The 24,939-nt window shown below is 47.4% G+C and overlaps 1 protein-coding gene across 2 annotated transcripts in view; it reads right to left on the minus strand.

Annotated features, from left to right (window-relative positions):
- The window catches only part of LOC121002086 (polynucleotide kinase 3'-phosphatase), a 63,004-nt gene extending 38,339 nt beyond the window's left edge, over positions 1–24,665 (minus strand). The window contains exons 1-8 of one of the 2 annotated variants that reach the window (XM_040433400.1): positions 24,555–24,665; positions 17,031–17,169; positions 15,941–15,987; positions 13,540–14,079; positions 8,354–8,433; positions 7,573–7,630; positions 7,200–7,307; positions 6,654–6,725 (exon numbers count right to left, since the gene is read on the minus strand). In XM_040433400.1, the coding sequence (XP_040289334.1) occupies positions 6,654–6,725; positions 7,200–7,307; positions 7,573–7,630; positions 8,354–8,433; positions 13,540–14,079; positions 15,941–15,987; positions 17,031–17,157 (1,032 nt within the window). In that variant the 5' untranslated portion in view covers positions 17,158–17,169; positions 24,555–24,665. Of the gene's footprint in view, positions 1–6,653; positions 6,726–7,199; positions 7,308–7,572; positions 7,631–8,353; positions 8,434–13,539; positions 14,080–15,940; positions 15,988–17,030; positions 17,170–22,096; positions 22,169–24,554 lie in introns of those variants that run through there. The other variant, XM_040433394.1, reaches the window with a different exon arrangement.
- Positions 24,666–24,939: the final 274 nt, after the last annotated feature.

Below are 24,939 nucleotides of genomic sequence, written 5' to 3' on the forward strand. Positions count from 1 at the left end.
CACCAGAAGCACTACGTCTAGTATGCAATCAGATGCCAGTGTCCCAACGCGTTTCACCCTGATTGATTGTCGGGTTCCTCAGGGGACGTATATCAAAGTACAATGCTGTATTTTGGCATCAGAGAGAGGTAACCACACTGGTGGCAAGGTCCTCAATTATGATGACACCGTTAGACCAGATCATTTACTGGTCGCATTATGTTCATTCACTTAATAGCTTAAGATGATCAAATATAGGGACCACATAAGGGGGCCTATGGAGTCTGCTCACAAGACAATCATTCGCCAGTGTGGTGATATGTCCACATATATATCCCGGCGATGAGCCAACATAGGAATTCCCACATGAATAGTCAGGGTGACAACCTCCTACAAACAGTCACACATGCATGATGACACATGTGATCGCATGGCAAACAGGTAACAAGATACTACTTGCGTGTCCATATACGGCCAGGAGTGGCCCAAGCTGTCTGTGGAGATAGTCATATGTCCACTATCACTCCAGCCATAGCCCGCATCTGCACTATTTGAGACATAAATAATAGTCAGGATTAAAAGTCAGATAGGGCCAGAGACTAACCTTTTGTGGGTAGGGGGAAACAGCCCCCCTGTTCTCCAAAGAACTCACAGTTAGTGGTGCCTCACTGGTCCTATGTGTGAGGTCGCTGAGCAGTGAAACCTGCTTGGTTTGAATAGCCCGCCCTTGAGAGATGGAGCCGGGGGCCGGATATCGCCCCGCCCCTCCCCTTTCATACCTAAGGTTAGGCGTGGGCCTATGGCCCGCCCACGCCTCCTATGGGCACGCCCATAGGAGGCATGGGCGGGCCATAGGCCCACGCCTAACCTTAGGTATGAAAGGGGAGGGGCGGGGCGATATCCGGCCCCCGGCTCCATCTCTCAAGGGCGGGCTATTTAAACCAAGCAGGTTTCACTGCTCAGCGACCTCACACATAGGACCAGTGAGGCACCACTAACTGTGAGTTCTTTGGAGAACAGGGGGGCTGTTTCCCCCTACCCACAAAAGGTTAGTCTCTGGCCCTATCTGACTTTTAATCCTGACTATTATTTATGTCTCAAATAGTGCAGATGCGGGCTATGGCTGGAGTGATAGTGGACATATGACTATCTCCACAGACAGCTTGGGCCACTCCTGGCCGTATATGGACACGCAAGTAGTATCTTGTTACCTGTTTGCCATGCGATCACATGTGTCATCATGCATGTGTGACTGTTTGTAGGAGGTTGTCACCCTGACTATTCATGTGGGAATTCCTATGTTGGCTCATCGCCGGGATATATATGTGGACATATCACCACACTGGCGAATGATTGTCTTGTGAGCAGACTCCATAGGCCCCCTTATGTGGTCCCTATATTTGATCATCTTAAGCTATTAAGTGAATGAACATAATGCGACCAGTAAATGATCTGGTCTAACGGTGTCATCATAATTGAGGACCTTGCCACCAGTGTGGTTACCTCTCTCTGATGCCAAAATACAGCATTGTACTTTGATATACGTCCCCTGAGGAACCCGACAATCAATCAGGGTGAAACGCGTTGGGACACTGGCATCTGATTGCATACTAGACGTAGTGCTTCTGGTGCCGTACGTGTATATACATCCTAATTTATACACTGATATGTACAAATGTTAACGGCGAATCTTGGTGTGTTGACGTCACACAGTGTATCCGGTGTGTGGGGTCTACACAGTGAGATCGTCCATTGATGATGCATATTCATAGATAGCCACACCTGTGGGTGTCTATGCATTCTTTATGACATATTTATTATTGGCAGCTTTTCCACCCACGCCACTGAGCATCCAGGGGGGTGGCTGTTCTGCTGCTTTCTATATTATTATTTATACTTTGTTTTTGTTTTGTGTACCTAGAGTAGGCCCTGAGTAGGGATCCACCAGGGTCACAGGGCCTTACTAGGGTCACCAGGAGGTTCCAGAATACGGGATCGTCCTTATCAGGGCGGCCATTCCGTTCTTAGGCAGGGCTATTTAGCCCAGGGCCAGGAATAGCGACAGATTAGACTCCATCTCTGTCCCCTCAGTCCATTTTGACCCGTACTTCTGGACGATTACAAGTATCATCTTCCATGTCATCAAGGATATATCTTCTTTTTTGTTCTTTTTCTATGTATGTCTGTGGGAGTTTTGTTATTTTATGTTATAATTAGATTAAAGGCTACGTTTTAAACAGGTCGTTCCCTGTGATTACGAGACCCTAGGAAGGAAAGGTGGGGGTGGGGGTGCGGAGTGACCGAGGAGAAATATGTTCTGCTCTGGCCCGCTTGCGCGCAGTTCTACCTCTATGAAACTTGCCCGTGGCAGTTGCAGACTACGCCGGTGGGGATATATCAACCAAACTACCCAGAGGGTGTAGCGGGAACTAGAGGTCAATCCACCGGATTGCGTAGCCGGAGCTGTATCAACCAAACGACCCCGAAGGGTGGATTGGGAACTTCCAGAGGTTCTCCACTGAATCGCACAGGTGGAGAATTATCAACCAAACTACCCAGAGGGTGGAGTGGGAACTAGAGGTCCATCCACCGGATTGCGTAGACGGAGCTATGTCAAGCAAACAACCCCAGAGGATGGATTGGGAACTTCCAGAGGTTCTGCACTGGATCGCGCAGGTGGAGAATTGTCAACCAAACGGCCCCGGAGGACGGATTGGGATCTAGAGGTCCTTGTGAAGTGCGCTAGAGAACTATCAACTACACGACCCGGAGGGAGGATTGGAATACTTCAGCTGTTCTCCCTGAATCTGCGCAGGTGGAGGATAATCAACCAACGATCCTGGAGGCGGATTGGGAACTATGAGAGGTCCTCCCTAGTCTGGTGTAGGACACGGGCCCAGCCTGGTACCACATAGACAGGGTGGTTCTGCGGTCATGAGGGCTGAGGAGGGGAGCCCGTATAACGCATATTTTTTTTATTGGAAACTAGGATGCCTAGCGTCAAATGGGCAGAGAGACAGGAAGGGGTTAACTGCTTCAACTAAGGCACATTGCACTGAAGATAGAACCCCCAGAATGTCTATTGCAGACCTAGAGAAGTGGCTGGCCAGAAAGGGTTAAGTTGTCTTCTAGAGGACCGGGGGCGGGGCCCAGCAGCTTCTGGGTGGAGTGAGTGAGGCGGGAAATATTCGCGGCGGATTGCAACCCCACCCCCCATACCTGTGGATATAGCTGCGGCCTAGTAAGCAGTGAAGCCGGGGCCTAAGTTTATGCGCACGGCCGACCGGGAGCCTGTCGGTCGGCCGGGGCGCAGAGGGACCTGAATAGTCAGACGGAAGCGCCCGCTTGTACTCACTGGCCGGGGGTGTTCACATCGCTGGCTGGGAAGAGCGGGGGCCGGATCTCTTGCAGTGCCCGGCCATCGTCCGGGCGTTAACCCTTCTGGAGTGGCAGGGGTAGCTGCGGGACTGGCCGGGGACACAACGGTGCTTGAGAGGGCAGCGCGCTCCCTCACCTGCGCATTACATATAGTGGAAGAAGCTCCACTATATGGCCGATCCTTCCATGCCTGTCCGACCGGTGCATGGTCCCGGTCCGCAGCGGAGCGCCCGGCCTCCCGCTCTGTCTGGTTATTAACCCCCTAATAGCCCGTAGCTGACAGCAACTCCGCTGTAGAGTGGGAGTGAGAGGGGGTCCTGGGCTACAATAAATAAAGCCCTGTGATAAAACAATTGTCTCCTGGGACTTGAACTATATTCAAGGCGCATTGCCACCCTGTTAACCCTAGAAAAACTTCTAACCACCCTTAGGGGACCAGAACCTCCGAACCATCTGATCGCATGTCCCACAGACTAATACCGAATTAGGGCTTATCCACATGACTGTTAAGTGGAGCTTCCTCTTTTAACAGCAAGAGGAAAGGAGGGGGGAGGAAAGGGTTAACATACTCACCTAATCCCGTGTACGGTGAGTACACGGGATTAGGTGAGTATGTTAACCCTTTCCCCCCCCCTCCTTTCTTCTTGCTGTTAAAAGAGGAAGCTCCACTTAACAGTCATGTGGATAAGCCCTAATTCGGTATTAGTCTGTGGGACATGCGATCAGATGGTTCGGAGGTTCTGGTCCCCTAAGGGTGGTTAGAAGTTTTTCTAGGGTTAACAGGGTGGTAATGCGCCTTGAATATAGTTCAAGTCCCAGGAGACAATTGTTTTATCACAGGGCTTTATTTATTGTAGCCCAGGACCCCCTCTCACTCCCTCTCTACAGCGGAGTTGCTGTCAGCTACGGGCTATTAGGGGGTTAATAACCAGACAGAGCGGGAGGCCGGGCGCTCCGCTGCGGACCGGGACCATGCACCGGTCGGACAGGCATGGAAGGATCGGCCATATAGTGGAGCTTCCTCCACTATATGTAATGCGCAGGTGAGGGAGCGCGCTGCCCTCTCAAGCACCGTTGTGTCCCCGGCCAGTCCTCCTCTTCTCTTCACCCTCCCTAAGTGGGCCTATAAGGTCACCTTCTCCAGCAGGGTCACCTCCTCAGCAGCTGGCACCGGAGTGGCAGGAGTCTGGTATGGTGGGAGGGTCTTCTCTTTGGCGGACCTACGTGACCCTTTGGCTGGCGTGAGCAGGGGAGCGAGGCTGCCCTGGTCCACCTTGTCTTCTTGTGGGGGGAGGAGGCAGCGTGGCGAACCAACGCTGGCGTGCTCCCCCAGGGAGAACAGGGAGGCGAGGCGACCACTGTCTCCCACCTAAAAGAAGAGAAAAAAATTAACTAAAATAAAAAATCTTCAGGAGATCCCTGCAGAGCAGGGAGGTCTTGCCTCCTATTGACACTAGAAAAAACTGAAGCTCTCTCTCCAGGCTGGAGGGGGTATAGCTGCCAGGGGAGGAGCTAACAGCTTTTACGCCTCCTAGAGGGCATAGCTATACCCACGGTTCCTGTGTCCCCCAATGAATATGAGCAAGAAAAATGATTTTAGAGATATGTAAATGAGCCTGGTAAGGTGCCCAAGGGCTGTACGAACCTTCCTGGTGCCCAGCCACGCCTCCCTGTGAAGGAGCCCAGCACCGTCTATGTCCTCTGAATCTCCTCCTTTCGTCACAGTTAGATTGCCGTAATCTCGCAATGCGAGTTCCTTCCCTGAGGCTGATGCCAGCACAGGGAAGGAATACTATGCGGGCTCGCGCATCGCAAGATTACGGCAATCTAACTGTGACGAAAGGAGGAGATTCAGAGGATGCAGGCGGTGCTGGGCTCCTTCACAGGGGGGCCTGGCTGGGCACCAGGAAGGTTAGTGCAGTCCCTTGGGCACCTTATAAGGCTCATTTACATATCTCTAAAATCATTTATTAAACAAAATAAAAAGGACACAGCCCTATAGGACCGGTATATTGCGGACATGCTAGCGGCGATCTAGCCGTACATGTCCGCAGCTCTATAACCGAAAACGAGGTGACAGAATCCCTTTAAGCTGTTACCATTGCAATGTACAATAAACTACCTTCTTTCCATCAAGGGTCTTCTTTCTTTTTTTCATGTTGTCATTTAGATAAAAAAGCAATTTTTCGGTTATGCTAATGAACCTTCAAGGTGCCCAGAGGGGTGTTATTCCTCTCCTCTAGAGCCCAGTAACGACCCCCCTGCAGTGCCCAGCCCACCTTAATTTTAAGCCCACAGTAATCAAAATCAACAGCTCATGATCCAACTTCGGCTGCACGTGAAAAGGGGAGGGATCCCCACACAAAATCACTTGTAAATGTGGCTGAGGAAGGCAATATGTGCCGAAACGCGTCAGGTTCAGGACTTTTGTTGTTTGATAAATAAAGATACAACATTGAAGCAAGTAAGGCAGCTGGGATTTATTGTATTTAATTTCAAGCCCAGCACGCCTCCTCTTAAATAAATTTCCTCCCACAGCCGAGCTAAACGGCGCCGCCCCCTCCACTACGTCATATAATATATTCAACATATGAACCTTGCTTCATCCTTTCTTGCGCAGGAAATCGCGCGCAGCCGCAATATCGCCGACTGCCTGTCCGATCCTACGGCTCCTGAGGGCAACAGCCTCAATAATGTCACTGGGCATGCACCGAGCCCAGTGACGTAATCAGAGCGCTGTTGCCTCAGGAGCCGTAGGATCGGACAGGCGCAGGCAGTCCCCCTCCCCACAACAGTGCCATCCACAGATCCCCCTCCCCATAACAGTGCCATCCACAGATCCCCCTCCCATAACAGCCCCGGCACCACCGCTCACAGCTATATTCCTTAACCGGCAGTAACTTTTACGTTAAAATCACCACATCTTTATTACCTTACAATGAAGCTCCAGTAACAGGCAGAGCGGGCGGCGTATTAACGTCACTCACTCACTTGACCACTTTATGAATGAAGCCGGCGGAGCTTGCGCGTCACGTGAGTAAGTGACGTTACGCCACCGTCGGCTCTGCCTGTTACTGGAGCTTCATTGTAAGGTAATAAAGATGCGCTGATTTAAAGTTCAAGGACCCACAGACATAGCGTCTGACCGCCCGCATAGCAACGAATCGGCCGATTACTCGATAACGAATCCCATTTTCGAATATTATCGATAACGTCGATTAATCGTTGCAGCCCTAGTTAAAACATAATTCTTTTTTTCTTCCACGCGAGCTAAACTGTATATAGACCTGTCTCACCTTCTCACACAGGTAATCCCACATTCCAGTGACAGGTTTACGGTAGATGCCCGTGCCAGTCGCCACAAAAATCTGCAAGAAAATACAATATATAATGTGGAGCTTTTCTAGGTTATTGGAAGCCATGCTGAGATTTATTGTGCCTTGTGATGACGATTTCCTAAATTGCTCTTTAACCCCTTAATTACATATAATTTTTCACCTTCCTGTCACAGCCTATTTTTGCTAATCTGACATGTGTGACTTTATCTGGTAAGAAGTTTGCAATGCTTTTACTGATCCAACTGATTCTAAGAACGTTTTCTCCTGACACATTGTACTTCATGTTGGTGGTAAATTTGAGTTAATATGTTTTACTTTTATTTCTAAAAATAATCCCAAATTTACAGAAAATTCGCTATTTCCTAAATCTGAACTTCAGTAATATGTATTAGCTTTGTTAACATCTCAATCCTGAATGTTGTCAGGAAAGGGAACCTTGGCTGGTATCTTCCCAAGCTAATCTTTAGAGAACCATTCATGTAAGGCAGACTAGTCCATACAAACCTGAACAGGTATTCCCAAATGATCCAAAATGGCTTCTGCTTTGGCTTTGAAAACCTCAGGCCTCAGCTTACCGCGGCTAATGCCCATCTGATTTGTGAAGAAGACCACCTAACCGGAGACAATGAAAGGAAGACATCTATAGAAGGAAGAGAATGATAGAAGCCAGACAATCACTCACAGGCTTACCTTCCAGTACAACAGCCTCCACATGTGCATAAAGACTGCTGCAAGTTATTTTTCACCATGTTAACCCTTTCTGTTACCTCGATACGGCCCAAGGGCAAACAACCCCTTCAAACAGTCCCATTCTGCAGGTAATGCAGCACTTGTATTACCACAGTAAACTGCTATTCAATCAACTGGCAATGCTCACCTTATATCCATCTGCCAAAATTGCTTTTAATTTTTTGGGAATTTCAGGATATAAAATTCTGCAAGAAATATATGATAATATGGTCTATGGTAATAGAAGTCATTGCAAAGTGTAAAGCATTCTAAAAAATATTGTAATAAAAAAAGCATATAAATTACAGAAAAAAAAGGGAAATGAAAACTACTTTGTACGTTCTATTTGTGTCTATAAATGACATTTTGCTTTTATTACATTGCAGTTACTTAAGATGTGGCCTCATTAGGGTATATTCATATGGGAGATATTTCCACTGGAAGCTGTGCATTAATGCCAGGCCAAGCCTCGGTTTTGCATGCCACAGATTCAACCATGGATTTAGCCCCCTTCAATGGGTCTAATCCACAGAGGAACAGGCACTGTGGTTTTCATGTGTGCCAAGAATAATCCGCAGCCATATAAACAGTAGATTCCTTGTGCAGAAATCTGCCATGTGAACACACCCTTAGATCTTCTTACAAACACATGGCGGACATCCAGGCATTTCCCCTGCAGCAGCCACTTTACACAGCTGCCATTCCAGAGCGGTAGATTGATCAAAACTGGTGTAAAGGCCTAATCTGGTCAACCAGATTAGGCCTTTCATTTTCCAAAGGAGCTCTGAAAAATGAAAAGTGGAATTTGGTCGCTATGGGCAACTAAACCAGTTTTCATAAACCTCGTCCAGAGACTCTTTCGTAGCTACAAAATAAAGGGCAAGACAACCGCTTCAAGTAAAAGGTATACAAAAAAACACCTTCCTTACCTCCAGTCGTCTGCACTGGTTGGGAAGACCTTCCCTGACTTTGTCGTTATAATTGTTCCATCAATGTCAAAGCCGGCAATCTAGATGGAAAAATAATACAGAATTAGTGAGAGATCCACAGCCATAAGTAAAGTTATCTAGCATATAATAGAGCTGGTCGCCATATATTATTAATGGGGTCATTAGTTGGTTGAGCCAATAAGACAAATGGATCCAGCTGGGAGGCTAGATCCTTCTCACATCACCATCCATGTACAGTACAGGTTGGTAATACACACCTCAGGCACACTGCAATCCCCATTCATAGCTGCAGAAATGTCTGCAACAAATCTGCTGCGTGCGAATATATCCCTATACTGCAGTAGCACAAGAATTCTCTCAAACAGTTCCAGTAAAGTAGACTGCAAATCTGCGCCGTTATACAGAAGCAGCAAAGTGGATGCTCTTCTACATGCTAAGAAAAAAATCTGCAACAAACAAACTGACCTGTGGTGTGGATAATGAATCCGCAGCATGTCAATCTATATACATTGTGGATTTCACCCTTTCCAATGCAGAGGGTGAAATCCACATCAAAATCTGCAGTGGAGAGACTGCAATGAAAAATCCGCCCCATGTGTACCTATGTGTGTCTTGGTAAATGCAGTTATCACACAAAAAGTATTACTATGCAAAGAATGTATGGGAAAAAAAAAAAAGAACGACAATTACACTTGAATGGAGCACTACATCCGTTTCAGCAGTATCAGGGCTCCAGATGGCGACTAAAATGGTCACCAATGCGACTTAGAATTGCTAAATGGCGACAAGACTCTTTAGTCTTGTCGCCATTTGCGCCTAGACCCTCCGCTGCTCTGCCGTTTTCACATTAAACTGACAGCAGCGCGTGCCATGTTCTTCTCAACAGCACAGGGGAGAAGGAGGCAGTCCCTCCCCCCTGTGCCGCTGCCACCAATGGGCTGATAGCAGGGAGGAGGAGGGGAGGGGCTATGGCCACTGCGCCACCAATGAATATAGTTTATGCTTAATACAAACGCAGGCTGCGCTGCGGGTGCCGGCCATATCCCATACCCGGTGTTCCGTTAGATTTCCCTACCCGTGAGATTTCCCTACCCTCGTCACTTTCTGCTGTGACGCTGCCACGCCGGACATGACGTGAGGAGGTGTGCCGCGCCGCGCAGGCGCACAACGACGGGGTAGGGAAAACGCCCAGCGGTTAGGGTAGGGAAAAATTACGGGCCAGTCCGCAGTGTCGGACGGTGTCCAGCTGAGAACATCCATTCAATCACCGCGCCTGCGCACTAGAGTTGTTGCGATACCAAATTTTTGATTCGGTTTCGATACCATGAAAAAGTATTGCGATACTCGATACCATTCGATACCACGCGAAAAAAATAAACAAAAAAAGCCACGTGCATTCCTCATTTTTAAAAATGGCGAATCGCGCAGTTTTTATTTTATTTTTTCTGTTCCGGCATTCACCACCTAGATTTTTTTTTTATATTTTAATAGTTTGGACTTTTCTGACGTGGCGATGTAATATGTTTATTTATATATTTTATATGTGAAATTGGGAAAAGGGGGGTGATTTATACTTCATATTTTAGTGTTTTTTTTTTTTCACTTTTTATTTAATAACTATTTCCCCCCTTAGGGGCTAGAACCTGGGATCTTTCATCCCTTTTCCTATTCACCCTGATAGATCTCTATCAGGGTGAATAGGACTCCACACTGTCCCTGCTGCTCTGTGCTTTGTGCACACAGCATCAGGGATGTTACCATGGCAACCAGGGCTTCTGTAGCGTCCTGGCTGCCATGGTAACCGATCGGAGCCCCAGGCTTACACAGCTGGGGCTCCGATCAGAAGCTGCCACTGCACCACCAATGAGGGGGAGTGGAGAGGTCCCTGTGGCCACTGCCACCAATGATTTTAATACTGGAGGGTTGAGAGGGGCCGGCGCACTGTGCCACCAATGATTTTAATGGGATGGGGGGATTGAGGGGGGGGGCACACTGCACCACCAATGATTTTACCCCTTTATACAGGAGGCGGGTACTAGCAGATCAGCGGCAGTTAACTGCCGCTGATCGCAGCTCCCTGTCAGGGGCAGGGTGCCGGCAATGCGATTCTGCTGCCGGCACCCGCCTCCTGTATGTGTTAAAGACTGACTACTGTATATGAGTCCAGACTTTCACTATTAGGCCACACAGAGCGGCGCCCAGCGATGTCTCAGCACTCACCATTTAGTCCTGGGCGCCGCTCCGTTCGCCCGCAGTGCCCCATTACTGTCTCCTCTCCTGCTCCACATGCTGCTGATTACTATCGGAGCGATGGGAGGAGACATCAGCTTCACTAGTGGGCGTTCCTTCTCCCTGGCTGTAGCGCTGTCCAATCGCAGCGCAGGGAAAAGGAACGCCCACTAGTGAAGCTGATGTCTCCTCCCATCGCTCCGATAGTAATCCTATCATTGGTGGCGCAGTGCGCCCGCCCCTCTCTTCTCATTGCCGCCCCTCCTCCGCCCCTCTCTTCTCATTGCCGCCCCTCCTCCGCCCCTCTCTTCTCATTGGTGGCAGCGGCAGCAGCACAGGGGGAGGGAGGACAGCTTCCTTCTCCCCGTGCTGCTGAGAGAGAACATGAGCGCGCCGATAGCAGCGCGCTCATGTTCAGAGATACTAGACTGCGCAGAAGCGCAGCCCAGTATCGAAAAAACGGAAATCCCGGTATCGTATCGATACCGGGACAAAAGTATCGATTGGGTATCGAAATTTCGATACCCGCAACAACCCTACTGCGCACTGGCCCGTAATTTTTTCCTACCCTAACCGCTGGTGAGGCTCCCGGCGCATGCGCAGTGTTGGCCGCTGTCCAGCTAACTCTGCTGTGAAAATTCCCTACCCCGTCGTCGTGCACCTGCGCGGCCCGGCACACCTCCTAACGTCATGTCCTGGAGGCCGCGTCACAGCAGGAAGTGACGAGGGTAGGGAAATCTCACGGGTAGGGAAATCTAACGGAAAACCGGCACCCTGCCTCTATGACTGCTGCGATCCGCTGCTATTAACCCCTCAGGTGCGGCACCTGAGGGGCTAATAGCGGCGGATCGCAGCGCGCAGTCATAGAGCCTGGGTGCCGGGTATGGGATATGGCTGGCACCCGCAGCGCAGCCTGCGTTTGAATTAAGCATAAACTATATTCATTGGTGGCACAGTGCACTGAACCCCCAACCCCAGAATTATAAAGTAGAATGATTTGTGGCACAGTGCCCCCCCCCCCCCCCCCCAAATATTATAATCATTGGTGGCAGTAGCAGTTCCGATCGGAGCCCCAGCAGTGTAAGCCTGGGGCTCCGACCGGTTACCATGGCAGCCAGGACGCTATTGAAGCCCTGGCTGCGATAGTCAGCTCCCTGCTGCTGTGTGCACAAAGCACAGAGCAGCAGGGAGAGTGTGAAGTCCTGTTCACCCTAATAGAGATCTATGACAAATCGGCCATTTTGACCCTTTTTTCCATTACGTCATTCACAGTATTGGATTTTGTTATTTAGGTATTTATTTTTTTAATTCTACGGCAACGTGGGTGATTTAAACTTTTATATTTTTTTATATTTGTTTTTTTTTTTTTTTATTAAAAAATTTTGTGAGGATTTTGAAGCTCATATATGAGCCTATAAATTATGTTTTTTATTTTTTCATTTTGTACTATCAGGGATTTTTAGAATGGGTTTTGTACTGAAAATTGCTCATTTGTTATCCTGGCCTGCCATCCGGTGACCAAAATAAGAATGGCAGCATGAACACTATCAGCCTCATCAGCGAAGCTGAGTGTTCAGTGCAACTAACGATGCCCCCATTGGCCGCAGGGGTGTCAGTAGGAAGCCCAGAAGCACGAGCTTCCGGGTTTTTGCGCATTTAGATGCAGTGATCTCACTTGATCACAGCATCTAAAGCCTTTAATTACCGCGATCGGCACTATTGCCGGTCACGGTAATTAGCCGCAGGTCTCTGCTGTTTAAAACAGCAGAGACCTGCCGGCCATGACGCTCGCTGCACGTGCGATCGGGCGCCATGTTTACCTATCAATGGTCAATAGGGAAACACGAGAATGGTCAGTAAACGTAAGCCAGGGCACAAGAACCAGAAGACAACCAAAACCAAAGCCAGAGTCAATAACCAGAGAAACCACTCACCAGATAGCTTCAGATCCAGAACCAGGGAAGTAACTGAATAATCAGCAGTGAGTGAGGGAAAAGACCAGGTTTAAATATCCCTACGCAGATCACCTGACACTGCTGAGGTCACACACAATCCCCACCCTCAGACCAGGGAAGCATGGGTGAGGGCTGAGAGTGTGCAGAGGAAGGACCCTCCCACCACATGTCCAAGTCAGGAGACATGACAACAGATGTTCCCTAGCAACAGCTGACGCTACGTGTTCCGGCTTCCCGGGACCCCTGACTAGCTTCAGCTCTGGGATTGACAGCGTCCCGTCTCCCAGCAGTACCAAGATCCGGAGTGGATCTCACAGAGTGACACGCGCACGAAAGGCGCAAATCTTTACTAGCTCCGCCCTCCGGGGGCAAAACCCCACCCCTCGTGACCGGAGACCACCTGGGAGAATGAGAGACACGTCTTCGCTTGGTGACATGCTTCCAGTGAGACTGCATCTATATCCCTGACCACAGGATAGATGAATATGGTGCACTATTTTGCAGGTGAGATCCGACTACTTAAAGGCTATGTACACCTTTGGGGGCAATTTTTTATTATTACATTGTACTCATTTTGTGCTAAAATGATTTTTTAAATGGGTCTTTATTAAAAATGTAGAGCCCATTTCTCTGTACAGGGCTGAGATGCTATAGTAGCAGGATCAAAATTTACTCTCTGCACTATCAGCCAGCTCGCCTGACGGGTCCTTCCTTCTGCTCTCTGACATTATAAACACTCATTATAGCTCAATCCTTATCTTACTGATAAGAATGTGGCTTAAATAAGTGTTTATTACCTCTTAGTAAATTAGAGATAAGGGTTATTAGATGACACAAAGTGAAAGCAAAAAGTATGATAGGTGATTATTTCTTACTACTTTAATAGGAGAGATGGAGCGGCGACAACTTTTCGGTGTCTCATCAATATGAATGAGGCTGGCAGGTGAAATATAAAAAAGCTCCATCTACCCATCGTCTTACCTTGGAAGATGGCTGCACACCTTTCTTGTTAAACACCAGAAGCTTGCCATGTTGTTCCCAGGCATCTTTGTTGCAGGCTGTGCCTCTCATGGTGTCTGGGGAGTCATTAGGTGCTTTGGAGATTGTGTCGTTCACTTTGGCTGCCGTTTCCTGCAGTTCTCTAAGTTTACGGGAAATTTCTTCCTCTTCTGAATCCTCACTGTTTTCTGCCGGTTTTGAAGCCCTCTCTTGTAACTTGGTTCTCTTGCTGCCCGGCTCTGCTTTGCCATCTTCTTCCCGTTTGGTCCTCTTGCTGCTTTCCGACATTGAAGCATTAAAAAAGTCTGTAATGTTTTTTTTAGGACAAGCAGCCCCCGTCGGCTTCTTGTTCACCTGTAATGTGGCCTTGGGTTTTGTAGTGTTTCTCCGACTTTCGTTATTGAACATGACAGTGTAAGGATATAAGGAATTCACCATATACAGAGTCTGATTCTCATGCATCAATGTGCTCTCACCGTGCTTCAGCTTTACCTCCCCAACTGATGTAGGGTTTGTCCCCAGCTAAAAGAAAACAGAGTGATGAAAACTACCTGATATACCAGAGTAAAATATCCAGAGGAGTAATAACCTACAATACTACTGATGACTGTCTGCATCCTCACAACCCTTATCCAAATATAGGCCAGAGAATAGGTCATCAGTTCAAAAATCTCAGAGAACTCTTCACTTTTTATGGTAGGTAATCATTGAGGGAAGGAAACAAACCAGAGAAATACATTGCACTTTTTGTTACGGATCACATAAGAAATTGTGTCAGATTGTAATGAATTGGATTATGTGAAGACACAAAGAAGCAGAAAAGAAAACCTTCATGTTACACTTTGTACACTGGAAACACCGGCAATGTGCATTCTGCATTTTGAGGACCGCACATCGCCGGCACTCTCATAGAAAAGGACATATTCTATTTTTTTTTAACTAGTTAATAGTCCCACAAGAGAACTATAACAGACAATCCTTTGATTGCTTATAAAGGCAGGCTTGGGGCCTATACCAGGTCTCAGCCAGCCTTTACACACATCAGCACCCCGCGATCACATTTGCAGGGTGCCAATGGAAGACAGAGGGAGTCCACTCCCTCTGTCATCACTTACATGCAGCGGGCGCCATTGCCCACAGCATGTAAGGGGTTAAACAGCCCGGATCGGCACTCCTGTTTATTTCCATTTATATAGTAACTTGTATAGCAACTGTGCTTGGTACTGCAGATCAGCCCCATTCACTTGAATGGGACTGAGGTGGGCCTAGGCCATGTGACTAATGAATGTGAGATCACAGGCCTAGGAAGAGGCTGCAGCACTCACCGGAGCATCACAGACTCTTCAAGCAGCTGATCAGAGGGGGTGCTGGGAGTCGGACCCCCACAATTAGATATCGATGACCTTTCCTGAGGACAGGCCAACAATATCAAAATCTTGGACAAACCCTTTAACAGTCTATATATAAATATTCTTTTTTTGTGTTAAATAGGTGGATGGCTTTCTGGTTTATTTTTTGAAGTCACTCCATGTATTCTACTTCCTACACCGGCTCTTCCTCTGTTTGGCCCTGCTTGACTTTCTCAGTCAGAACATTCACATCGCCCAGAGAGAGAAGGGGGCGAGTGACTCAATTAGAGATTCACACATTACACTGATGAGTGCAATGCTCTGCTGTGGGCATCTTTATCTAGCCCTATCAAGAGAACAATTGAGCTATCACACTGTCATCCTAATTCTACATCTACTATTACACAAGCAAATAACATCTTCCCCTCAAAACAGCGGTACGCTATCTACATAGGAGTTTTATCTCTCTGTGCCGACTGCTACAGAAGTACAATATTCTGTATATAATTTGGACAGGTGATAAATGTTCTGTTTGGGTCGCCTCCTTTCAAGAGAACCTGTCACGTGGAACATGGTGTTTGAGCTGCAGGCGGTATGTTATAGAGCAGGAGGAGCAGAGAAGATTGATATATAGTTTTATAGGAAAAGATTCAGCAAAAGTTGTATTTCATTCAGAAGTGCGGCCGAATTCCTGTACAAAATAATAGAATTGCTGCATCCAGCATTTGTGGAATACCCCCAACACCCGATGCCTCCCATTTACTATAACTGAGCCCACTGAGTCTCCAGCATGGATAGCGGTGTTCTTCTGGATAAAATACAGCAGCATGTAGAGGTATTTCCTCCATTTCTTTTGCTGGAACCTCCACCGCAGATGTGAAGCTAGCTTTAGGGGAATATCTAGTTCTATAGCTGTGCCCTTTGTATTTCTGGCTGGAGCGATCTGTACATTTATACCAGCAGACAGTTCTCTATGGATCAGACATCCTTCATCTGCAGCCTCTTGAGAACCACGCAGATAACACGTTCCCTACCTGTGTGACACGAACAACTTTCCTCTCAACATTGGCCACAAGCTCCACTGCAAGAAAGGAAAAAAATGACAGTACATTAATTTACTATAACGTAAAACCAAATAACGGCATTATATAAAAGGAGAACTACTTAACGCCCCATTTAGGGTATACAGACTCTCGGTCCCCATCTGGTGCTCTCTATATAACCAGGTATGGCCTGTTTGCCTATCCAGGTGAATGGTCGCTGTGCTCTTTACTATAAAAGGACGACCCCATTTATTACTTCTTACGTCTCCACACCCCCCTTCCCCATGTGAGCTCTGCAGCCGTGGCTCAGCCTGTACATGGTTACCCGCTCCAGACCTCATCATGTGGCTGATTCATTATACAGAACTACAGGATATATCCAATGCGGTCACAACACGGAGAGGGAAAAGGCATAAGCTCCTTCATTAAAGCCCAGGGGGAATGTAATAAGTCATAAAAGATGCATCATTTTTAATAAACAGCAATTACAAACTTTTATTACTGTAAAAAAAATATTATAATCCAGACATTCTAGGCCACGGTCAGCCATCCCCCTTTAGGGTACTTTCACACTAGCGTTTTTGTTTTACGGTATTGAGTTCCGTCACAGGGGCTCAATACCGGAAAAGAACTGATCAGTTTTATCCTAATGCATTCTGAATGGAGAGCAATCCGCTCAGGATGCATCAGTTCAGTCCGTCTTACGTTTTTTGGCCGGAGAAAATACCGCAGCATGCTGCAGTTTTCTCTCCGGCCGAAAATCATGAACACTTGTCGGAATACTGGATCCAGCATTAATTTCCATTGAAATGTATTAGTGCCGGATCCGGCATTAAGTGTTCCAGCAAAATGGATCCGGCTTTCTAGTTGGCGCATGCGCCGACCTTTAAGAATGCCCAAAAAATTAATACAGCATCCGTTTTTTCCAGGTTGACACCGGAGAGACGGATCTGGTATTTCAATGCATTTGTCAGACGGATCCGCATCCAGATCCGTCTGACAAATGCCATCAGTTTGCGTCCGGATTGCCGCGAGTGTGAAAGTACCCTTATGTCAAACAAGGAAGGGAGAGGTAAGTGACCTTGCTGCTTGGAACATTTTCTATCTGTGATGCAGGTGTCGGGGCCTCTTCCCAGGACGACTCCTACTCCATCCGGAAGCTCAATAGGACTGTGACTGCCATCTGTGCTCTTCATGTAGCACTTCATCTCCACGCCGTCCTGAAAGAGGGAAACGGCACAGTTGTATTTTCACTACTGTGGTTGTGCCACAAAAAATATTTTACAGTTTTTCAAACCAGCACCTGGATCTGAATACTTTTGGAATTGCATGTAATTAAAACATTTTTTTTACAGCCGATGAGCTATTCGATAAAATGTATCTGTATAGCGCCACCTGCTGTTTCTTCTTTTCCTTTTTTCTCCGTCCATCTCATTGAGGGGAACACACATGCTTAGGTCCATCCTTCAACTACCACCAGCTCTACCAACTGTTACAAGGAGAAAGCTGAAGCAGCAATGGCATACCCCCTGAGCTGCAGCAGAAAGGGCGCACCCCCCTGAGCTGCAGCAGAAGGGGCGCACCCCCCCTGAGCTGCAGCAGAAGGGGCGCACCCCCCCCCCTGAGCTGCAGCAGAAGGGGCGCACCCCCCTGAGCTGCAGCAGAAAGGACACACCCCCTGAGCTGCAGCAGAAAGGACACACCCCCTGAGCTGCAGCAGAAAGGGCACACCCCCTGAGCTGCAGCAGAAAGGACATGCCCCCGATCCTGAAATAAATCTAGCAGAACAATTGGAACAGTGAATGGGGAGAGCCATGTGAGGTACAGGGCTGGTCGTAGGTTTGTTAGAAAAAGTCATGTCCTATATGATGTCTGATTTTCATTTATTACATTAAAGGCGTTCTCTGGGATTTACAAATTAATGACTTATGCTCAGGACAGGTCATCAATATAAGATCATAGGGGGCTCAACTACTGGAGTCGATCAGCTTTTTAAGGAGGTCAGCATCCTGGCCTCCCCGCAGCTTACCAAGCACAGCGCCACACATTGTACAGTGGCTCTGCTTGGTATCACAGCTCAGGCCCATTCACTGGAATAGGACTGAGCTGTAACTAGGCCATGTGACCTATGAAAATGGCGTTCACAGAGCACCAGGGGCTCTTTGTACACCTGAACTGATGAGGTCCCAGGTGTTAGACCCCCGCTGATCTCATACTGATGACCTATCCTAAGGAAAGGGAACCTCTTTAATCATGGCATTACCCCTTAAGCAGAAAAGGGGGTTATTTCATATGCGCAGACGGAAAATGCTCCTAATTTAAGGCAAGGTGCCTCATCATAAAATAGCTGCATCCTCCGAATGTCCGTGCGCCTGCGGTGAAATCTATTCAAGTCCCTGACTGGAGCAGTTTTTAAGCGTCATTTACACCAGTTTCCCCAGCCCTGGTCCCGCCACTCCATGGTGTCGAGGGCGGTGTGAAAACGCCAAGTGCGACAAACTTTGTCACACAGGGATGAAAAAGTTACGAAAGGGTGTGTGCGACTTTTTCTTTTTTTTTATGCCAAACTGTCCTTAGTAAATGACCCCCACAGTGTTTTATTGGCGGCAGTCTTTATTTTAAGGGTCGATCTGACATATACTGTGTCAGCGCCTCTCGGGGACTGGACCCTGATGGCCACGGGTTACAGCATTGGATGTGTAAAGACATTTCGGGTGGTTCACACATACCGTCGTAGGCTTTTTTCTGGTGTTTTTCTGCACTTGTGTGTGTTTTTGTACCTTTTTTTTATTTGCACCTGTGTTTAGGGTTGGGTGATACCAAAAATATTCCCACGATAACAATATTAAGAAATCACGATAATGATATATATTATATATATATATATATATATATATATATATATATGACGATAAATAGCCATCCAACAAGATGACGTTATACAGTATGGTGGGGGCCACAAGAAGACATCATACTGTATGGGACTCATGACCTGTGTATTGGGTGTAGTGCATCCCCCAAATCTATGTGCACCAAACTGAGAATTAAAGGGCTTCTGTCAGCCCACTAAACCGTTTTTTTTTTTTTTTGCTTAATAATAACCCCTACACTGCGATTTATCCTTACATAAGTAAATTAATAATTTTGGTTCAGTAGAATTTGCTAAAACCCTATTTTTATAATATGTAAATTACCTTGCTACCAGCAAGTAGGGCGGCTACTTGCTGGTAGCAGCCGCATCCTCCGATGGTAATGACGCCCCCTCCGCTTGTTGATTGACAGGGCCAGCGGACGGGATCTTTCTCCGCTGGCCCTGCCTGTTTTCATTCAATATCTGGCGCCTGCGCCGCGGCCGTACCTATCTTCAATCGGCGCAGGCGCACTGAGAGGCGGACGCTTCATCCTCAATGCGCCTGCGCCGGGTGTAGATGTGACGTCATCGGCGCAGGCGCATTGAGGATGAAGCGGCCGAGTGAGTGGCCGCCTCTCAGTGCGCCTGCGCCGATTGAAGATAGGTACGGCCGCGGCGCAGGCGCCAGATATTGAATGAAAACAGGCAGGGCCAGCGGAGAAAGATCCCGTCCGCTGGCCCTGTCAATCAACAAGCGGAGGGGGCGTCATTACCATCGGAGGATGCGGCTGCTACCAGCAAGTAGCCGCCCTACTTGCTGGTAGCAAGGTAATTTACATATTATAAAAATAGGGTTTTAGCAAATTCTACTGAACCAAAATTATTAATTTACTTATGTATGGATAAATCGCAGTGTAGGGGTTATTATTAAGCAAAAAAAAAAAAAAACGGTTTAGTGGGCTGACAGCAGCCCTTTAATACTTTCACACTAGCGTGCGGACCCGTTTTCTCGGACACAATAGAAAACGAATCCGTCCCCCATTGACTTTCCATGGAGTTCATGACGGATCCGTCTTGGCAATGTTACAGATAATACAACCGGATCCGTTCATAACGGATGCAGACGGTTGTATCATCAGTAACGGAAGCGTTTTTGCTGAGCCCTGCCGGATCTAGTAAAAACGCTAGTGTGGAAGTAGTCTAACTTGCGGGATAGCGGTCGCACATCAGTATGCCATGTATTTATGCCACTGCCATAACACACCTTATAGCACCCCCATTCTATTATATGGGCTCCGTAGCAACTACAACAGCTAGTGCTGCACCACAGTGCACTCCCTCTGCAGCCTGACAGTGGAACTACAAGTCCCAGCTAAACCCTCCAGTAGAGCCTCAAACCAGGGAGCAAACGGACTAACACAATGCCCAGTCGTACTTTACTATGCTTCTTATCCACCACTGCTGAGGGTGGTATACGCTCCAGTGCGCTTCTCCCATATGACGCCACTTTCATGTCACAAGCTCGGGAGACTGCAGCATCTACTGTTAGGGGTGTGTAGTTCATAAGGCCTCATGCACACGAACGTATATTCTTTCCGTGTCCGTTCCGGTTTTTTTGCGGACCGTATACGGAACTATTCATTTCAATTGGTCCGCAAAAAAAAACGGAAGTTACTCTGTGTGCATTCCGTATGTCCGTATTTACATTCCGCAAAAAAATAGAACATGTTCTATTATTGTCTGCACTACGGACAAGGATAGGACTGTTCTATTAGGGGCCAGCTGCTCCGTTCCGCAAAATACGGAATGCAAACGGACGTCATCCGTATTTTTTGCGGACCGCAAAATACATACGGTCGTGTGCATGAGGCCTAAGGCTCACCACAAGCCACATGATCAGATGATGCCACTGCTTTATGGAGGGTATCGGCGCCCATTTTAGAAGCGGTCAGCGATATGCAACAAACCACCAGCTGCACATGTCAGAGTACTTTCACAATAGTGTTTAAGTTTTCCGGTATAGAGTTCCATCACAGGGGCTCAATACCGGAAAAAAACACATCAGTTTTATCCCAATGCATTCTGAATGGAGAGCAATCCGTTCAGGATGCATCAGTTCAGTCACTTTTACGGTATTTGGCCAGAGTAAAATCCGGCAACATGCTGCGGTATTTTCTCTGGCCAAAATTCCGGAACACTTGCGGTAATTCCAGATCCGGCATTAATTCCCATTAAAAATGTATTAATGCCAGATCCGGTACCAAGTGTTCCAGAAAACCGGATCCAGTTTCCCGGGCTGCGCATGCGCAGTCCTTTAATAGTGTGAAAAAAAATACCAGACCCGTTTTTCCAGATGACACCGGAGAGACAGATCCGGTATTTCAATGCAATTGTCAAATGGATCCGCATCCAGATCCGGAAACAAATGGTATCCGTTTGCACACAGATTTCCGGATCCGGCAGGCAGTTCCGGCAACAGAACTGTCAGCCAGATTCCGCTGACGCTAGTGTGAAAGTACTGTTAGAAAAATAAAATGTACTGACAAAAAAAAAAAAAAAACGCAGCATGTTGGAGGCCATGACATTTTTTCCCCAAGCGGTTTTCCATCCCCTTCTGTACATGGGAAAAACACCAGAAACAAAACAAAACAATAAAAAAAAAACAATTTAAATATGTAAACACACAAAAACTAAAATAGTTTGCAAAAAAATGCAAGCGGTGTTTACGGTGGCAGATTTGTGTGTGTGTGAAAGCAGCATTAGCGCGGGTTCACACGTGGGCTTAAGTGGCTTTTTCTGCTCTTTTACTGGAGTTTTTTGCGCATTTAATTTTTTTTTTTGCTGTGTTTTCTGCGGTAAAAGCAACTGATGGCGACGTTAGCTGAAAGTCTGTGGAAAAATAGAAAACGCAGGACACCCAAGCGCTTTTTGCTGCTGGCATTTTTGTTAATTAGGTGACTTTTTGGGGGGCGACTTTCCGGAATTTGAGTAAAGCACTATCATCTTATCGTCAGAAGCAAACAATCCCGATGTGCGTAGGATGAAGGATCCCCAACACGGATTTCTATGGCATCATCTCCACCTGCAAGGAAGGGCGGAATTCTAAGCCCCACAACCACTGGGGGTGCTAGCACTATAGGAGATAGAGGATGATGGGAGTGCTATACACCTACAGAATCCAGGGTCTGCCTGCCACTGCAGGCCTTGATACTTTCCGGTTTACATGGCTGTGGACTACAATTCCCATAATACACCGGCGTCAGACGGAGCCCGACCCCCGCTCTCCAGTCACTGACCTGAGCGCTGCAGCTCCAAACTACTTCCCCTATTACCGCGTCCCGCCGATGATAGTGCTCGGGTGCAGCACGGTAAACATTCCGACACCACCCAGACTACATTAAAGGTTCCGGGGCAGAACACGGCACACCCCTGCTCCTTCTATCACGTTTCCATAATAGGAGCAGTTGCTCTGGATTTGCAAGGCTGAGTCACCACCAGTCTGCTGCCATAGCTCCCATGGGGCCGGGGGTCTTCACCCAACAATCCCGTCCGGTTCTGGAATTGACCAGTATGGGAAAGCTGGGTGGCCACTTGTATGGGAGCTTTGGATAAACGTTGTGAGGCTTTTTTTTTTTTGTGTGTGTTTTTAATAGTTTTGTGTGGCTATTTTTTTTTATTATTATTTTTTTTTTACAGTGGTTTTATAATCAAAAGCCTCCAGCTCCAGATGTTCCATGGAGGTCTAAGGGAAATGATAAACGCCTTGAAGTGTGTTATCACACTGGCGTTTTCGCTTTCCGTTTCTGAGATCCGTTCAGGGCTCCCACAAGCAGTCCAAAACGGATCAGTTTTGCCCTAATGCATTCTGAATGGAAAAGGATCCGCTCAGAACGCATCAGTTTGCCTCCGATCCGTCTCCATTCCGCTCTAGAGGCGGACACCAAAACGCTGCCTGCAGCGTCTGACGAAACTGAGCCAAACGCCTGCCACACAATGTAAGTCAATGGGGACGGATCCGTTTTCTCTGGCACACTAGAAAATGGATCCGTCCCCCATTGACTTTCAGTGGTGTTCAAAACGGATCCGTCATGGCTATAGAAGACATAATACAACCGGCTCCGTTCATGACTGATGCATGCGGTTGTATTATTGTAACGGAAGCGTTTTTGCAGATCCATGGCAGATCCGCAAAAAAACGCTAGTGTGAAAGTAGCCATATTTGGGTCCATGGCGCAGCATGATCTGGATCTGGCGTTTTCACACAAAAAAATGCTGCCAAGAACGCATGTGCAAAAAATGTGACAAAAAATACAAAAGTGCAGAAAAACTACAAAGAAATCCTATGTGTGAAGGCACTGCAAGGGCAGTGTGACATCGATGTCTGTTTTTGGTTATTCTATGCGTGTGAAAAAAGAAAGTGTCCCATTTCACTTTCCAGAACATTGTCTTATAATAGTCAGTGAAAAACACAGATGGCATCCGTGTCTGTCTCTGGTTTTCATGGACCCATAGATTTGAATGGGCATGTTTGGGCTGGAAAACAGTAATGGATGCTTAAAGGGGTTGTCCGAGTTATTCTTTTGTTCTTTGTATGTTTGTTCTAACTAGGCAAATGAAAGGACTTTACCATGCACTTACTTTATCTCCAGTTGCTGCTTTCTCAGATTTCACTGAGGGTCACATGACCTGTGATGTCAGCTTCTCTCCCTACTCTGATGATGTTTCCTGTACACAGGTCACTGTGCTGACCACGCCCGTTCACTGCCATCTGCTCTATCCCTGGATTCTTAACCCCTTCAGCTGTACAGACTCAGGGCTGAAGGCTTTACTGAGGTAGGGGGAAGATCCTGTGTATTAGCAGTGTCATTGTACAGCTGGGACTTGTAGTCCTACACATACAACATACTGCTGAGTCTCCCAGCAGGCAGACATGTCACTCAGGGCAGCACTTCTATTCACATCCTTTGCAGAGCAGGCGGAGGGGCAACGAGTATACAATATGTGAGAGAGAATCTAAATCGCACATCCTCATTACTATGCTTTTGATATAACAACCGTTTTTATTTTCAGCATGATAAAACACTATTATCAATAAATATAACCTTATTAGTGTTGAGCAAACTTGTGTTTTAAGTTCGGCATCTAAAGTTCGGGTTATCGAAGAATCGCGTTATGGATTCCGCTACCACGGACCATAACAGAATTTAGAATCCATAACGCGATTCTTCGATAACCCGAACTTTAGACGCCGAACTTAAAACACAAGTTCGCTCAACACTAAACCTTATGCTATGCACTATCAGGAGGCATTAGTATACAGTTTGATCAAAGAGCATAAGCCCACTTACCACGACAAGGTGGCCTCTTCAAGTGGGGACCTACTCTAACTTTGGCGCGGCACTGTGCAGCGACCATCGCGCCACCGCACCAGCACAAAAGCAGCAATGGCCACCGTCCAGCACCGCATAATGTGAACAGGTGCAAAGAGCTCACCTGTTCACAGCCTCTCAGGAACACCAACTGAGAGGTTATTGCTGGTAAACAAAGGGCCAGAAGAGAACCAGGGAAATGAGGAAATATAGATTTCTTTAAATCTAAAACTTGCTTAGCTCAGTTATATAATGCTGCCCATCAGATTTACAGTGCTATATATATATATTTTTCATAACTCGGACAAGGGGGTTCTCCGGTCAAAATCGAAATATTGCTGATAAATCAAACCTGTGGAGGGAAGATAAGTTCTCCGATACTTACCTTCCACAGCGCAGCCCGTTCAGAGATCTGCCTCCCGGTCACGTGATCGCTTCCTATGGGTTTTCTTCCCTTCCGACCGAAGTCCGTCTTTCTGTCTTCTCTTCCTTTCTGCAGCAGGAGACAGTTCGTCACAAGTGATGTCACCGCCTCCTGCTGGAGAAAGCGCTGGCAAATAGGGGTCACTAGATGGCACAAGAGGGCACTTCATGTCATATAGGGGGCACTGGATGGCAATGGAGGCACTGTGGATGTCACTGTTATAGGGGCGCTGTGGATGTCACTGTTATGGGGGCCCTGTGGATGTCATTGTTGTGGAGGTCACTGTTGTGGGGGCACTGTGGAGGTCACTGTTGTGGGGGCACTGTGAATGTCACTGTTATGGGCG

Source organism: Bufo bufo, chromosome 1, assembly GCF_905171765.1.
Source record: "Bufo bufo chromosome 1, aBufBuf1.1, whole genome shotgun sequence".
NCBI lineage: Eukaryota > Metazoa > Chordata > Amphibia > Anura > Bufonidae > Bufo > Bufo bufo.